Source organism: Podarcis vaucheri (genome assembly GCF_965113315.1).
Source record: "Podarcis vaucheri genome assembly, chromosome: 12".
Lineage (NCBI taxonomy): Eukaryota > Metazoa > Chordata > Lepidosauria > Squamata > Lacertidae > Podarcis > Podarcis vaucheri.
Window position 1 is genome coordinate 35696499 of NC_138750.1, and position 12900 is coordinate 35709398.

General features: G+C 44.3%; 1 protein-coding gene across 2 annotated transcripts in view; it reads left to right on the plus strand.

The window, feature by feature from the left end:
- The first annotated feature begins 385 nt into the window (after window positions 1–385).
- Window positions 386–12900, plus strand: part of SLC25A13 (solute carrier family 25 member 13) — a 111505-nt gene continuing 98990 nt past the window's right edge. Inside the window, exons 1-2 of one of the 2 annotated variants that reach the window (XM_082193930.1) lie at window positions 393–492; window positions 4873–4887. In XM_082193930.1, coding sequence (XP_082050056.1) covers window positions 481–492; window positions 4873–4887 — 27 coding nt within the window. In that variant the 5' untranslated portion in view covers window positions 393–480. Of the gene's footprint in view, window positions 493–4872; window positions 4888–12900 lie in introns of both variants that reach the window. The other variant, XM_082193931.1, reaches the window with a different exon arrangement.

Here is a 12900-nt window from a genome sequence, read left to right on the forward strand (position 1 = left end):
TACCACCCCCTTACCAGGGCACACATCCCATTTAAAGTTAATGGGCTTTACTTCTGATAAGGCGCGGGCAGGACTACGCCACCCCCACCCGTATACATATGCAGCCTTTCCTCTCCACGGGATGCAGCTGCAAGAGGTTAAAGTACGAATTACCAAAAATTAATAAATAATAAAGTCTCTCCACGCCGCCACCTCCGGGATGGCTTTGCCCGCCGGAGCGGCTACATTTCACCTTATTGGCCGGAGAAGGGACCACGGGGAGCCGGCGAATTGACACGCGCCGCCCGGGCGGCCAGGCCGGAGGACACAGGCGGATCACGCGCGCCGCAGCGGGTTCCCGGGGGCCGCCGGCAGCCAATGGGCGGGCGGCGGCGGCGCTTCCTCTCTCCTGGTTGGTGCGTCTGCGAGGACGCCGCTCGCCGCTGCCGCCGCCTCCGCTCGCCTGGCCAGGGGGAAAGGGCCGGCTGCGCAAGGTAAAGCATGGCTGCCAAGGTAAGTCGCGGAGCTCCGGCGGCGCGCGCAGAAGAGCGCGGGCTGCGGCTGCTGCTGCTTCTGCCCCGCTAGCAGCCGCGCCACTTGCTCCCCGGGGCCTCCAGGCGGCTGCCGCCGCTGGGAGGGGAGAAGCGGGGAGGCTGCCAGAGTTGACCTAGGGCCTGTCCTTGGCGCAGCTTGGCCCGCTTTCGGGGGGGGGGGTGAGGGGACTTCCCTCCCCCCTCGGGGGAAGGGCCAAGCCGAGGCCAGCAGGTCGGGCTGCTTCCGGAAACCCCAAAGAGGAGGCGAGGCCTCAGGGAAGAGTCTTTTGGCTAGCATGCAGATGCACCAGCAAGCGCCTCTCCCTCCCCCCCCCCCCGCAAACGGAGAGGTTCCGGGGCTGAGGGCTGCTTCCTAAAAAGCATAGCCCACAGGCCCATTTTGCTCGCCCAGTGTCCCGTTTCCCAACAGGATGCTTCTAGGAAACTCCAGCAGCAGGTTCCCCGCTGGCAGCCGCCTCTCCTCTCTTGCTGCCTTCCCTGACATTTGTAGGTACACTGCCCTTGTGCATGGAGGTTCTGTTTCGTTGTCAAGCTCCAGAGTCATGGATGAAAGCTGGCCTTGTAGGAGCTGGAAGCTTGCTTCCCTCTGGCAGCGTTCATGGAGGTATTGAAACTTCCTGTGCTGCAAGGAGAATGCTCTGGGTGTGTTCAAAGACAGCTTTGTATGGTTAGTTCATTGGCACTTAACACTAGAAAGTGGGTCCTGGGGCTAAGGCCTAGCACAGTAAACAGTAAGTCTTGACTGGCAGCACTAGATAGATTCACACTTGGTACCTGCCTTCAGTGCGGTGTTTGCTCCATAATTAGGATAAGCCTTGAGATTTCTGTAAAATGCCTCTGTGTTACAGTGAAGTGACTTTGAAGGCCCATTTCCACCTGCAGTCCTTTTCAGTTTGCAAAGCACACTTACCTCAGAAACAGGACTTGTTATTTTCCAATATATAAATCCATTATGCACATTTATGGGAGCTATGCAATATAGCTTCACAGTTTTCTTTTTAAAAAAACATACTGTCCCAGCTATAGTGCCTGTACAGTTTGGAGCATTGAGACCAACACAAAGGTCACATTTATGTAAGGACTTTGGTTTCAACAGTGATAGTCACCTGACTTTCACTGACAGTTTTCCAAGTTCAGATAGTTAAGAGGTTGAAGGCTGCCTGTCAGCCAGAAGGAGAAATGTCTTAAAGTTACCTTGAAAAACCAAACACAAATGTTCTGGCAAGATGGTGGCAGTCTGTGCAAAGCTACAATAGAATGCTAGGAAAATCCTATGCTTAAAGACATCTTATATCTTCTGCAGCCTTACAAACCCTACAAACAGAATGGTGTTTGACTACACTGAACATGCTGTGCATTATAGACAGCCAAACAAGCAGAATGAATGAGCGAATTAAATCAAAGGCCTTGCATCACTTGGTAGCCCATTCACACATATAAACTATACATGCAAACCGTCATTCACACAATATATCATAGGCAAAAGTTCTCTACAGTTCAGTACATGTTCAGCTGCTGTCCATCAAGCATATTCTAAGCAAAAATAGAGAAATCTTAAGTTCATACTTGAACCACACCTTGTTCTCATGTAAATGTAGTTAGAACCCTAGTTAACAAACTATTTTAAGTTTTCCAGGAGCAGTTATGTGAGTGCTTAAAAAGAATATTTAAACCTTTTTTTAAAAAAAGTAAAAGGTTGCTAGCACTGTTTTTGGCAATTGCTGACAAACATCTGCCTATTAAACCACATTAAAGCCATCCCTGTTTAGAACCCTGATCCTTAATGTTGTCATAGCTGCCTGCAGTGCTATGATAAAGTGACCACACCCTAAGAGAAGCCACTGTGTTGTATTGATTATAACCTTCTTATGGGTGTAGAGCAGCCTTCCCCACTGTGTTATTCTCCAGACATTTTGGACTACAACTCCCATCAGCCCCAGCCAGCTCCCAGGTTGGAGAAGGCTGGTGAACAGGTTTCAAAGCCAAAACCCTAATCATGGCTATGTGGAGGTAAGTCCTGTCAAAAGCAGTAGACTTGCTTCAAGTTTAGCAAGTTTAAAGGTGTGGATCGGCTTGCAGAGCAAAACTTTGGGGTAAGACTTGAAACAGAAGTATTTAGTTTGAGAGATGGGCAATTTGTTCAGTACAGAGGAGCTTCCTTCAGTCTTGTCGTGGAAAACCACACAGTCTAAAGGCTGAAAGGAATATCAAGGATCAGTCCTGTACAACCATCTACTCTGACACATTTGCTCTAGAGCTGACCATCTTGTATTTATCCATTTTTTTAAAAAGAAAGTAAGTAAAAATCCATAGTTGCCTTTGGTAGATTGACAAGACAAATTATCCTTCATAGGAATGCTTCATGTTACAACATGCCTCGAGGAATATGTGGTAGAAACCTCTCAGTAGACGTTTATATTAAAGCGTGTTTATTTTGCATTGCATATAGTGATTTGATTGCAGGAAAACAGTATACAAATGCGAGAGGAAGCCTTGGTTGACTGTAGCTCCTCACCATAGTTGTACACAGTCAACTGTACATATGCGGTGGGTCTATCAAAATTATGCGGACTTAAAATCATGAACATTATCAGCTTGGAATGCTTTCCTTTCCTTAAGATGCTATCTAAACCTTATGCACTTCTGGCATTAAGTCAAACACAGTTGTCATTCTGAGTTCCAGTGCTAGGCTTGTAGGTTTGTGCTGCAGTGATGTAAGGTAGAGTGAAGCCCTTCTTTGAATCTGTAGAGCTTCCTGGGCACTGGCAGTTTTCAATTCAGTACTGGAGGTTCAGGCTGCATATCATCCTAGTCTTTTCTTAGTTCCATGTTTTCCCCTTCCATCACAAATTCTAAAAACTTTGGAATGAAAGCTAAGCTTTTCTATGTTCTTGGAAGAGAGTTCTGACTGCCCTCTTAAATGCAAAGCATGTGTGTTTTTAAATGGGCCCTGGATAATCAACATGCTTATAGGTGACATGGTATATAGTGTTTTCTAAACATAGCATTCCATAAAGATCTGAATTATTTCTTAGTATGTATAGGTGCTGGGGTGGGGGAGAGGAAAGGAAGGCAGTGTTTTCCTTGCAAAAGGGTCAGAGTTTTAATGAACTGAAGTGTTAAATTACAGTGGTGCCTCGCAAGACGAAAATAATTCGTTCCGCGAGTCTTTTCGTCTTGCAATGTTTTTCGTCTTGCGAAGCACAGTCTGTCGCAACTGCACCTCTTCAAGCGGCTTTTAAAAAAAAGCGCAAGACGTTTTCGTCTTGCGAAGCAAGCCCATAGGGAAATTCGTCTAGCGAAGCAACGCAAAACCGAAAAACCCTTTCGTCTAGCGAGTTTTTCGTCTTGCGAGGCATTCGTCTTGCGCGGCACCACTGTATGGTGGAAGGTGCAGAAGGATGCTGAAATATGTAGAGTCAGATTGTAGTACAGCATAGCAGGAGTTTGATCCTGCATGCAAACTGCTAGAGGGGCTGCCTAATTTATTACATTTATTTAATATGTGGTCCCAGGATGGATTATGTGGACCTCAGTACTGTACAATAAAATATGCAATACATAAGCATTAAAGTAAAGGTAAAGGTACCCCTGCCCGAACGGGCCAGTCTTGACAGACTCTGGGGTTTGTGCGCCCATCTCACTCAAGAGGCCGGGGGCCAGCGCTGTCCGGAGACACTTCCGGGTCACGTGGCCAGCGTGACAAAGCTGCATCTGGCGAGCCAGCGCAGCACACGGAACGCCGTTTACCTTCCCGCTGGTAAGCGGTACCTATTTATCTACTTGCACCCGGGGGTGCTTTCGAACTGCTAGGTTGGCAGGCGCTGGGACCGAGCAGTGGGAGCGCACCCCGCCGCGGGGATTCGAACTGCCGACCTTTCGATCGGCAAGCCCTAGGCACTGAGGCTTTAACCCACAGCGCCACCCGCGTGCATAAGCATTACTAGAGTATAAATTAAACAGCAGTCAGAAAAGGCAAAAAGACTACAATGAAAGGCATATTCTGATCTCATCTTCAACCACCAGAAGTCTGTGCAAAAAGGGTGCATCTTGACCACACATCATGGGCGTAACCAGGATTTTTGTTGGGAGGGCAGAACATCAGTTAGCTATGTATTTTTATTGATGGTGGGGCAGCTGCCCCTCCCTGCCCGACCCCCGGCTACATCCATGCCAGACATCAAAATTTGTACAGTGTTGTATCTTGGAGGGGAGGGTATTCCCCAACCTGGGGGCCACCACACCGAAGCTCAAATGTGTGCCTAAGGTTCAGGCTGAGTTGTGTGAAAATACTCCTCTGATGTAGCCCAATAATGTTCCGTTTGATTTTTCTCTTCAGCCAAACAATGGATTGGTGAGTCGTGGGTATTTTTCTGAGTCGTTTATATATTTTTTTCCCCTGCATTTGCCTGATACCTGTCCTGTGCCAGCATCCTGCATGACAGCTTTTTAAAATCAATTTTATTCATTTTTGTATACCCTCAAACTCATGCACCCTTTTGTATCCTGTTGCATTGTTCTTTAAATGATGTGTTTAAGGTTTTCAGATTGTTTTCTCCCCCCCCTCCCTTGCAAAAGAACACAACCCACTTTGATGCATAGGGTATTTGAGAGTGAATAGGACTTTTTTTTTAAAAAAAATTGGAGTATGCTAATATAAGTATTCTTTTTTATGGCCTAGTACAGAAACATTGGATCAGGCTGCAGGTCCCAACTCACCAGTTGAAGACCACTGCACATACTTGTAAAGATATCTAGCCTGCAAAAAAAAAAGTACTTGCCTGTTAAGGGGCAACTAGCCTGTGTTTCAGGCAGTTTGCAGAGGATGGACTCCTCTTTCTCCAACCTGCACAGAAGAATCACCATGGTATCCCAGTAATACCAAAAAAGACTGGCTGGGGCCAAGATTGGCTACATTTTAAAGGTAAAGGTAAAGGTACCCCTGCCCGAACGGGCCAGTCTTGACAGACTCTGGGGTTTGTGCGCCCATCTCACATCTATTGGCCGGGGGCCAGCGCTGTCCGGAGACACTTCCGGGTCACGTGGCCAGCGTGACAACGCTGCTCTGGCGAGCCAGCGCAGCACACGGAACGCCGTTTACCTTCCCGCTGGTAAGCGGTACCTATTTATCTACTTGCACCCGGGGGTGCTTTCGAACTGCTAGATTGGCAGGCGCTGGGACCGAGCAGCGGGAGCGCACCCCGCCGCGGGGATTCGAACCGCCAACCTTTCGATCGGCAAGCCCTAGGCGCTGAGGCTTTTACCCACAGCGCCACCTGCGTCCCATGGTGGCTACATTTTAGTCCCATGTTAAAACCTGGCTTTTTACTCAAGCATTTGAACCATGTTGAGCATTTGACATGCTTGTGCCGTTGATTGGTATTGCATATTTTAAGATTCCATGCCAAATATTATTAATTGACTGTTATGTTTTATGGTTTTAGGTGTTCCCAGGAATGGTTTTATTGTTGCTGTTTTCTGCCCCCCGATCAACTGATAAATATATATAGTGGATTAGAAGTGTTTTAATTAAATCCTAGCCTCTTAGCTTGCCAGTAAAAGAATAATGCCAAATGCACTGATGGTAGAGACTTGTGTCTGCCCTTTCCACCAGTGTTTCTGTCCTTGTTGCGGAGGCAGAGACTTTATCAGTTCATCTGTAGCTAGCATGGAAACTAAATGAGTTGGCAGCCTCCTCCATCAGCTCTCTCACTTGCATAGAATTCCTGGTCACCTGTGGCAATCAGGCAAGTTTTTGAATGCAAGGATGGTTTTGTGCAAAGTCCAGCGAAACGAATAGGAGTTACATTTTGCTCTGACCAGCTTCCTCGGAGGAAAGGAGAGAGTAAAAGCTGGGTGCAGCTGTGGTGTGTCATTTATAGCACAGGCATTGTGCAGGAGAATTTCCTTGTTAATTGCGTCCTTAATCCTCCAGATTAAGCAAGACATTCCAAAACTGGATTTATACTGGATACTAAAAACATATATCCCTCTTTTATCCAAATACAAACTCAAGGCAACTTGACAACAATTTAAGAACAAAGCAAAACAAATACAGGAAAAAAGTAGCAGATAACAAAAAACACAAACTGTGTTTTGGAAATGCTTCCTGAAACAAAGGCTGCATATACATCATACATCTAAGGCGCATTTAAACCTCACTCCCGGAGAATCATCGGAACTGTAGCTTGTTATGGGTGCTGGGAATTGTAGCTCTGCGATAGGTAAACTACAGTATCCAGGATCCTTTATGGGGGGGGGGGAGAAAAGGGAATGTGCTTTAAATGTGTCTTAAGAGAGCAGCTTTAAAAACCCGTCTTAAGAGAGCAGCTTTAAAAAGTGAGCTGTGAAAAGGCCAGGCACATTTCTAGGAAGATTCTGCCACCATACAGACCTTTTCAGTTGTTCCCATTAGTTGAATGTTTATGAGAAGGAGGCAAGGGGAAGCAAAAAGAGCAGAGTTCTCAAGCAGAGATCTTAAACTGGTTCATATGGTAGAGTCATGGAATTTTTAAGAGTTGGAAGGGACTTTTGAGGTTATCCAGGCTAACCCTTGCTCAGTGCAGAAGGCAACTGCAGCATCCCTGGCCAATGACCATCCAGCCTCTGCCTGAATACCTCCTGTGAAGGAGAGCCCACAACTTCCTGATTATAAGCTTATGACACCTGTCCCATCACGTACTCAGAATGCTTTGTGCAGGAGGTACACCATAGGCATGTACGTCACAATGAACCTTTGTTTTTATACCATTGAGCTGCATAGATTATGATGGTACATTTTGAAAATTTACAACTTGCTGGACAACAGAGGCTGTTAAGGGGTAGAGACGGAGGAGGAGGAGGAGGAAGAAGAAGAGAGGAAACTTGCCAGCCCTTTTTGCACATTGAGCTGGCTCTGAAACAGAGATCTGAGAGCGCAGCTGCATGTCCTCCACTGTGCTTGTGGAACGTTCTCAGACTGAAAACGTGAACTTCCTGCTAACACCCAAGTTCCTGTCCTCCGGGTAATAGTCTTGTTTTGTGAGTTAATGCTACTGTTCATATAACGATCCTGATTTGGGCCACGGTACAAAATTCACAATAACAGATCCAACGATGTGGTGACTAAGAATAGATTTATGCACCTGACTTTTTCCTATCACACTGTGATTCCAAGAACACATTGTGAAAAGAATGACACGCCAAAATGCTTGTTTTTATAGCTGATAAGACCTGCTGTGCTACCTCTGAAAAGCCTTGACTTGTGTGTGAATATATAGCATTGGCTATTAAGTAAGTAATTTTTTTTTCTTCCAGCTTCGGGTAGGAATTCTTAGTACTTTTTATTAATTTGTTTATCATGCGCAGAACAGGAAAATGATGGGGCTGCTTCACAGATTATGTGACAGGGAGCTATGGCCCATGTCATTTCATAGCAGTGTTAACACTGTAGCGTGAACACTTGACTCATGCATGTATATATTGTTCTTCTGTGTATATATCAAATATGATACACAAGTCATAATCGCACTTACCAGTTAAAGAAAATGTTTGAGGCATGGTTGTGTGAAGCTTTCAGCCTTGAGTCCTGGGGGGGGGGGGAACAGGATATAAATTAATAATAATGTCAAAGAAAAGATGCTCTGTAACACAGATAAATGAATTTCAGTAGGTGTTCAACAACCAGCCATTTGCATGGAACTGACGCTTCTCATTGATAGCATCCACCCTTAGCATGATAGCATGCCATCCCTTAGTTAATTTTTGAGATGGCAATAGTAGCAACCTTTGAACATCTCTTCATTCCTGTGACCCAAACTTTGCTGGACACTGAGGAAATTTTATTTCTGTGTTTGTTACACTTCCCAGTTTCATTTGTGAGATATAGCCATATTTGGTTTGTACCTAGTTTTAAAAATATTTTATCAGAGGTTGTTTTAATTTATCTGTAAACAGAGAGCTTTTTATTGTATTAAACTATATATAACTTTTAAAAAATAAGTAGATAAAAGCGGATGCAGCCTTGCTTTGGTGTAAGCCACTCTTCTGTTCCAACTGGATTAATTCTCAGTCTTGGAGGTTGGCTGGAGCAAGAGCACACATAAAGGTCCACTGCAACCGCAGGTCTAAAACAAAATAGCGCCAAGCAGTAATAAAGAGAGCCCCCAAACAAGGTCCAGGTGAAGCTGAGGTTCAGCATAGGAGAGTAGCCCTGAATCAGATATAATCCAAAGGCAGAATCCTAAAGCTGAGGTGTATAGGTCAACAGCTAGGAAGATCAGGATAAATGCAAATCAGGTTGCCAGAGTAAGAAGCATAAACGTATATTAGTTCTAGTAACTATCATACCTCAATGTAACAACAACTACTGATTTATATGCTGCCCATCTGAATGGGTTGCCCTTGCCACTCTAGGCGGCTTCCAACATCAAACACAGTACAACATCTAACATTAAAAACTTCCCTATACATGTGATTTATAAGGCTGGGTTCCCACACTTTGCCCCAAATCATCTGCCTCACGAGCTACCTCTCCAGGAACCCCTTGCTGTTGAGGAGTTATTTCCAAGGAGCACTTTACTCTTGAGTAGCACAATGACTTTGGGCTTTCATGTGTATTCCCCTTTGTTGACCAGCTGCTGCTGCTGCTTTCAAGGTCTGAGGATGGTTTAACCTCCTCCTCTGCCTCGGACAGAGAGACCTTTCCAAGAGTTCTTGAGGGTCACCCCATGGAGGCCAGTCTGGCGAGGTCTCTCTCCAGCTCCCTGACTATCATGGGCTTCAGGATCAGTCCTGTGGATCTTTGACCTGCAGATTCCAATGCGTTTTCTGAATGCGTCCTCCCAGGCAAACACTGTTGTCTTATGCTGCTAATATCACATCTGGGATAGTTTAGAACAGGGATGGGGAACCTTTGGACCTCCAGATGTTTTTACTCAGGCCTGGTCAGGGATGATGGGCCATGTAGTCCAGCAACATCTGGGGGCTCCCTGTCCCTGTTCAGAGCACGCGATAAGCCTTTGTGCTCCCTGCTGGGAACCCAGGCTCTAAAATGGGAGAGTTGTTCTCTTGTACTGCCGCAAGGGAATGCTTACTATGTCCTGAGCATTGGGGCATCGAAGAGCGCTAGGTCTGCCCCTGCCTCACAATAGAATTTCACTTGGATAATTACATTATCTTGCATTGCAGCAAGAGACCTAATTGGCTTGGGCCATGATCTGCAGGTCTCTGAGTAGCATAATGGCTAATCCTGTCCAGGTGCTGGAGTTCGTTGCAGATTAAGCGGCGAAGATTAATCACTTAGCATTGCAGGCCTCAAGAGACACTGAAATGTTGTTGTTTTTTAAAAGGGACACTATAATAACCTTTTATTTTGGCAGACGTAATTCAGTATAAATAGTGGGGGGGGGGGATCCTTGCCAAAAAACAATTGAATGGGGTGTGCGGATTTTGTGACAAATTTTAGGGCATTTTTAAAAGTTCGGTGTGGTAAAATGAGTATATTATGTGACTATAAAAAAACACCAAAACCCTGTTATCCTGTGGAAGGTGGTTGATTTGGGAGAATGAGGCCTTGACCCACCAACCTCACTCTGCCCTCAGCCAGCCCCCACCTCTCTATTTTGTTATTTATAACTTATAACCCACTTGGGGCTTGTCCGCACTTCCTCTTGTGCTTAGAGAGCAGTTTTCGATTTCCCCCGCTTCTCTTCAGTGCTAAATCACAGCAAACGTCAATCCGTGCTTTGGTTCAGCAGTAAAGATCGGATAGTCCCAGGGGAAAGCGGTGGGATAAGTGGAAGTCTGGATGAGCCCTTAATCTCAGTGTTGTTGCCCCCAGTAGAACTCGGCAGGGAGTAAGATGGCGACAAAATCGTCTGCTGTTGACTCTGGCTTCACTTACCAATCCCAATGCAAGAAGCGTGATCGGAGAACAAGGATGCATTTAAGCCAGCCAGAAACATTCAAGGAGGATGCAAAGCTGGGCTTTTGAGAAGGGTGGCTCAGGCGGGTGTGTGGCCTGGGGGGAGAGTCCTGAGGACCACCTAGAGAGGCCTGAAGGGGCCTGAGGCTCCCCAGTTCTGAAGTAGCTGGTGATGTGGAGACCCTGGAGAGCTGCCTCCTGTCAGATTAGCCGGTATTGGGCTAAACAAATAGTCAGGGCCAGCTGGTGTAAGGCATCTTATTGTATTCCTATATTCCATTAGAAACACCGCAACGACTTCCAGATAATGTGTTTAGTAATGTAGTGTTGGGACGGTGTTTTGAAGGCAAAGAAATGCAATTTAAATTTCTTCTGTATACTTTGCAAAGTATCCAATCCATCTCAGCCATTTCCTGCAATATCAAGCTGCCCTGGTAGAAGCAGTTTATTTTGGAATAAAAGAAATTGAAACTGTAGCTTTGTTAAGACACTAAGAAGAATGCTGCCGGTACAATTTTCATAACATTTTAAAATAATCCCATGCTTTTTACATGCTTTTAGAAGCACGCAGCTGAGTCATATACTTTACCAAAAATGTTACTCTGGCCTGCATAAATGGTGCTGAAGTAGGATAATATTGCTCATAAGAAGTAGGCAGCTGGCATTTTCCTTTTTTAAAAAAGAAAACAAGAAAATAACACTTGGAAGTGGAGGTGGACATGTAAAAAGGATGAATTTTTGAGAAGATACACAAAAGAGAAAAATGGATTATTTCGACTGCCTGAGTAATGTCCGTTTAAATTACGACTGACAAGTAGATTATAAATCTTGGAAGAGGTTTAGCTGTTGCACTTGCTCACAGGGCTGAGAAACATTTGTCCAGATTTGATAAACAGGTTCATTTATACTGGAACTTTAAACATGTGCTTTATTTGGAAAAGAGAAGCAGAATACTTTTTGCCCATGACTGAGTCCGACCTGAAAGGTTTTCACATCACAAGACAGGAAACTCAGATCACAACTCCCATTTCCATTTAAATCTGTTTTTGCTGATATTTTTGGTGGTGTGTCCTTAACATGTCATTGGTTGGCTTATTTACATGCTAAAGTGTGCACTGGTTTTGGTAATAGACAGAGTTTAGCCAACTTTTTTGCAGTTTGATTTACCTTTGTTAATTTCCCAGTTGGCTACATACTCCTTTAACGTCTAAGCAGCTCAGAGTCCATTTTTCCTCCACCACCAAACTGAGAGGAGGAGGAGGAGGAAGATTTGATTAACTTCCGTTGTGAATATCGCTTAGTGTTTCCTTAATCCTTTCGTAATTTTATTTGCATGCCACCTTTCCACACATGAAGTGACACAAACATTCTCAAAGTGGTTTTCAACAAAGAGAACAGCAGTACACCCGAAAATCAACAACAAGATAATGATAATAACAATAATAATAGGAATACTAAAACAACAACATAATCTCTCTCTCTCTCTCTCTCTCTCTCTCTCACACACACACACACACACTTATAGTATTTTTTTTGTAACAACATTAGATTAGCAGCAACATTAATGAGAAATCCGCAATTGTAAAATGCATTTTGTGTCTCGAACCTCAGTCAAACATAGCAGAATGTCTGAAAGCCATTTGAAATGATTACCACAAGTAGGAATTATTTGCCTAGTCCCAGCACACTGCACAACCTAAATTCAATTTTGGTTTTCACAACTGAGACGTACTGAATTTTGAATAATTTTCACCTTTCCATTAATGTAGTCATTTGTCACTGACATTAAGTCAGGCTGCTTGTCAGTTCACTATTTTATAGTACAATCTGCCATGGCATGTCAGCTTAGATAGAAGGCATCTTTTAGTGATTGTGAATTAGTCCCTTGTTGATATGAAGTAAATTTTCTTGTTTCAGAGATAAACATAATGATAATTGGATTTCCATTTGACCATTATTGGTAGTTTGATGCCCAGTATAAGAATTTTCTGCATATTTGTTTTTCTATACGAGTGCAACATAACTTCTGCTAAATATTAGGATTGCAGTTACTATGCTTAGGAATACTGCTGTGTATAATCTGCTGATGTTTCTCTCTTGTGTTTGGACCTAGCTAGTGCTATTTTGGCTATGAAAGCATCCTCGCTCAGAGAAGCAAGTTCACTGTATAGGATATAGGATAGTATATAGGACAGTATATAGGATTATACTAACATTTCTATGTTTACCTTTATACTAGTATATAAAGTCCTCAGCCCTTGGATTTCTCAGTAATTTTAGGTTATTTGCTCTTATTAAAATGCTCCTGCTTTTTCAGTCAAAATCAAACACAATTCACTTCTTTTCCCCTGAACCCTTCCTACTATTGCAGTGGAAAAGGTCTGTCTGAGAGTTGACCTGGATCTTTTTACTTCATTTTAAATCTTATTGAGTGCCAGGCTTGACCAGCTTGACGTCATATGT